At 38.0% G+C, this 5,000-nt stretch overlaps 1 protein-coding gene across 4 annotated transcripts in view; it reads right to left on the reverse strand.

The window, feature by feature from the left end:
* LOC113808290 (protein tramtrack, beta isoform) overlaps positions 1-5,000 on the reverse strand; it is a 33,865-nt gene that overhangs the window by 27,659 nt on the left and 1,206 nt on the right. For 3 of the 4 annotated variants that reach the window (XM_070137593.1, XM_070137592.1, XM_070137591.1), the window contains exons 2-4: positions 4,300-4,388; positions 3,161-3,967; positions 2,193-2,312 (exon numbers count right to left, since the gene is read on the reverse strand). In XM_070137593.1, coding sequence (XP_069993694.1) covers positions 2,193-2,312; positions 3,161-3,967; positions 4,300-4,380 — 1,008 coding nt within the window. In that variant the 5' untranslated portion in view covers positions 4,381-4,388. Of the gene's footprint in view, positions 1-2,192; positions 2,313-3,160; positions 3,968-4,299; positions 4,389-4,977 lie in introns of all 4 variants that reach the window. The other variant, XR_011399505.1, reaches the window with a different exon arrangement.

A 5,000-nucleotide genomic window follows, 5' to 3' on the forward strand; every position in this document is an offset into this window, starting at 1 on the left:
GGTGTGCATATGGTGTGTGGATGTGGTGTGCATATGGTGTGGTGTGGATGTGGTGTCCATATGGTGTGGTGTGGATGTGGTGTGCATATGGTGTGGTGTGCATGTGGTGTGTATATGCTGTGGTATGGATGTTGTGTGTGTGTGGTATGGATGTGGTGCACGTGTAGTATGGGTGTGGTGTGCGTGTGTTGTGAATGTGTGCATGTGGTGTGGTGTGGATGTGTGCGTGTGGTGTGGTGTGGTGTGGAGTGTGGTATGCGTATGGTGTGGATGTGGGGTGCATGTGGTGTGGATGTGGGGTGTGTTTGATGTGGATGTGGGGTGTGTTTGATGTGGATGTGGGGTGTGTTTGATGTGGATGTGGGGTGTGTTTGATGTGGATGTGGGGTGTGTTTGATGTGGATGTGGGGTGGGCTTGATGTGGATGTGTGGTGTGTTTGATGTGGATGTGGAGAGGATGTAGTGTGAGTGTGTGGATGTGGAGAGGATGTAGTGTGAGTGTGTGGATGTGGAGAGGATGTTGTGTGAGTGTGTGGATGTGGAGAGGATGTAGTGTGAGTGTGTGGATGTGGTGTGCATGTGGTGTGCATATGGTGTACATGTGGTGTGCATGTGGTGTGTGTGGTGTGCGTGTGCCTGTGTGCATGCGTGTGCGTCTCTCAGAGTGAATAGCATCATTATCAAGACTAGTTCAACTTTAGTTGACCTCAATACTTAGCAAATTCTAAAGACACACAAAAGAAAGTTTGGAGGTGCCAAATGGCAGTGCAGCATTGGTCACTCCCATCTCATTTAGCAAGTATCTCTGCAGCTTCACTTCTAACCAGTTATCCTTTACTCACCTTCTGCTACATGAGTGTCTCCAGAACTGCTTCACAACTATCACACAAAAATAAATAAAGTCTCTTTCATAACTACAACTTATGCAGCAAGTAAGATCACATTTGTTCCTGAGGAAATGTTTAACATGCAATTCATTCACATATCACACTCACTGGAAGTCAAACATCCGTATCACATCCAAGAATGGAGAAGATTGGTCTCCTTTCTTCATTCTAACTGAAGAAATGAAGTAAGTTTGAATAATAGGTTCATCAATACAGGATGCGTGAAGTCGTATCTTCTTTAGATCAATTCATTTCAAGGTTTAATTTAGTATTACAACAGCTAAACACTTGTATATGATGAGCTCTTGATGCTTGGAGGGTAAGTATACATGATTTGGTGAGTGTGAATCTAGTTTTTCAATTTTGGAAATACATAAATGTCCCCCAACGTGTTTAGTCATCAAAAAGACAGACAATTGCCATTCCGCAAATTTTGGAAAGTTTTTATATTCACAACTACTAGTATTGTTAACATTATAACATGTCAATGGATATAATGTTATTAACAATAGTATTAGAAATATAACTTTTTTCCTAAAAATTCAGGGAACAACAGATATGCCCAGTACCCAATTCCTTGGTGATTAAGCACTTATGACGCCATCTACGTCTAACCAAAATTGACAAACAAAACTACAATTCAGTGCATGTATCCTGCAATGGGATAATAAAGACATCTTGTATGTCTCATAAATACAAGCCATTACTTAGACTATGGCCAGTATATTCCAACAATCAACTATGAATTATAGGCATGAGTCAGTTCCTAGATTTTGTTTTTTCCTGGAGCTACCTAGGAATTTCTTTGACATTATCAACAAAGAATTTGGGAATAATGGATATCATTTCTTCCTTAACAGACTATAAATAAACAATTCTTTCAGTAAGAATTTATAGATTTTACCAATGAGACCAATCCTTTTCTCACATTCGAAATACACTCAACATAAACATTTCATCTTCATTCACTAATCTTCAAATCATTAAAGGATACTGATTGCTTACATCCTGAAAATGAGCCAACACTACATTTATGACAATTGACCATACATTATACAAAATTAGTACAATCAGTATCTCTTTAAATATTTTGAAATGCTAATAGCAGCCAATGAAGGTGTTAAGTCGTAACTCCTAGTAGTAGACCTAGATTTACACAAATAATTAGAACACTTCTCATTATGAATTTTACCATAAAACTTATGTTACATTAGCCATCCCACATCTGACTACTTTTTAAGATACCCCTACTTAACACCTCCTGTCATGGCACCTCCAAAGCAAAGACAAGGGTTCAACACTCACCAACTGTTGTTGCTGTCGCTGAGGCTGGGATGCTGCAGCAACTGCAGCTGCAACAGCCCCAGATAGACCTTCCGCAAAGTTTGTTGAACTATTTTCACTTTCCCAAGTTGCTAAACCACTCTGAAATAGGTGAAAAACAAATATCATGTAACATGTTGTTTGTATGTATAGATTTGATATCTTATACTTTAGACCTATTGCCCTGAAGCAGAATCATGTTACTTGATACTGGGGTTTCATGGACATAAACTATTACAATAACTTTCATGAAAGAAAAATAAAAAAAACTTTAATACCTACTTAGGTTGCAATAATCACAGAAATTTCTCCAAAATAGCCTAGGGTATAGCTACAATATGTCCTTCAAACAAAAAACAATGGAGTTATAACTTGTCACTGAGTACATATGCAATAACAGCAATAAAAACTATCATTTGCAACTCTTTAATCTGTTTACCAAAATATAAACAAGCTTACTACAATTCCTTCCATGTTTTATGAAAATTATCGTATCTATCATGGAATATCAAAGGACAAGCTACTTTTAGCGAAATTTCATTTAACTACTTGACCACGAGAAAATCTCTGCAAATGGTTTCCTCCCTATCACATTATACGGATGCAAACATTTGACCTTTATCTCTTCCTCTCCCCCTTTTGGTTAACAAAAAAAAATCTACAATTTCCAAGGATATCTAGAATAACACAAAAATTATAAAAAGTTTCTACTGGTTGACAACTAATTACTACAGATTTCATAGACAAAAAATTCTCCAAACTTATTTTCCCCCCCTTCATTTTTCCTGATTAAAGCATTTTCATATGTTTAAGGCTGTAGAATTTATATGCTACTCTCAGAACACTGTTCACCACTAAAAAATAATAATTCACAGTCTTAAACAAAATAACAGGCTAACATTGCCTTCATCACAGAACTCCAACCCCTTTTTTCTCACAATATTACTTACATTTTGTAGACCCGAAGGCCCGGGGAAATCACTAGGATTAAAGTCACTCATGGCCACAGGCTCTTCTTTTTCCACAGTCGACTGGAGGAACTCTGGGAACTCATTGGTGTTACCCTCAGACCCCTGGGGGCCATCCCCATCATCCCCTCCCCCGTCGTCATAGCTATTACTTTGAACCGAGGTGTAGTCATCTTGGCCTGTGGTTTCGAAGTTATCTTGTTCGACCTTTATTTGTACCGTTGGGATGTCCGTGCTCACGTCACCACCTTGCTGCTGCTCCGGCTGTTCTCTCGCACTGCCTAAGTCTACGGTGCTTGAGTGCTGGTGCTGGGGATGGCTCTGGCGATCTGGGCTGGTGGGAGTGGGGTCTCCAGGGGGTCTACCTGGGCTGTGTTCTGTTCCTATAGAGGTTGGCCGCCTGTCATCTGCCTTCCGTCTCTTGGCTGGCGGACTGGGTTGTTCAGGCCGTTGCCTCGCACTCTGTTGCACTCCACTTGTACTAACACTATTACTGGAGGCCTTTTTTGGCTCCTCGTCTGGCACCGCCAACCCTTTGATTCTTAGGCATTCAGCCGCTTTTATAAGGGATGAGAGTTCATTCTGTCTCACATTCACTTCACCAATGTACATATAGTCTAGTAAGAACTCTATATCACGGCACTGTATGTCTTTTAAAACCACCACGGGGTTTTTACATGGAGTACGTTCAAAAATATCACTAAAGTATTCACTACACGTAGACAGAACCAGTTTATGGACGGGGTAGAACTTGCCCTCGCATGCCAACGTCACATCAGTGTACGTCTCCTGCAAATGGGGGGAGGGAGAAAGGGATTAAGGAACTTAAAAGAAATAATCACTAGCTATCATTATAAGGTACTATTCTTTACCAAAAATCCTTTATAAAGATAAAGAAAACATTCTACATAATTATCTGAATCAGTATTGAACTTTCAATTTATATCTATTTCTTTAATTGCATGTTCAGACCAAAAACCTTTAAATCTTCAGAACAAGTCAACTAATTTTTTTTTTCTTTAAAATTATATCTAATAATCACCACCCTTTGGAAACCTACATTCAAAGAGAAAAACCAATATCACATGAGCAACTCCAAACACACTAATTATAACATGTACCTTATTACGGAGACCACTGATGACATGATAGAAGGTGGTCCTGTGGTTGTTCCACTTCAAAGACAGAAGTTCTCCATCCATTTTGACTGCTGTGAAACAAAGAAAATGAACTAAAATTAATACAGAACTGATATACACATTAGGTAATATAAGAAAATAACTCGTTAAACAATAAAACAGTAAAATTCCATTGTTATGTAACTCTACTACCCCGTATCAGCTAAATTATGCATGTCATGGTAATTTTGATATTACTACATCAACACAGCTTGATTGATTCATGGATTCGCTGGTAGATAAAAACATGCCAATTTACATTTTGGCTTTGTTCCTATATATATATACATATATATTTTTCTTTAATATCTTAGGTAAAAATCTCAATATATTCCCTATTATGAAAATGAAATTGTTAGTTCTCTTTCCCATAACACTTCAGTCAATTGCAAAAACATTTTAGTCAATAGCAAAAGCTTCTGTTCATTCATATACATATACTTTCCAAATTACTAGATTTTACGTAATTACTGTCGTCGTCTTATAAAATCCTTTCTCAACACACTAAACAAATTATAAATAGCAATTTTCAAAAATCCATGCTGTCCATAATAACAATAATTATCTGTCAATTGAGGAACTATCTTGCCAATTCCCACAACAGTTTCCACAAACACAAACCAAATTGCTATACAAGTTGCCAA

Source organism: Penaeus vannamei, chromosome 23 (genome assembly GCF_042767895.1).
Source record: "Penaeus vannamei isolate JL-2024 chromosome 23, ASM4276789v1, whole genome shotgun sequence".
In the NCBI taxonomy this organism is placed as follows: domain Eukaryota; kingdom Metazoa; phylum Arthropoda; class Malacostraca; order Decapoda; family Penaeidae; genus Penaeus; species Penaeus vannamei.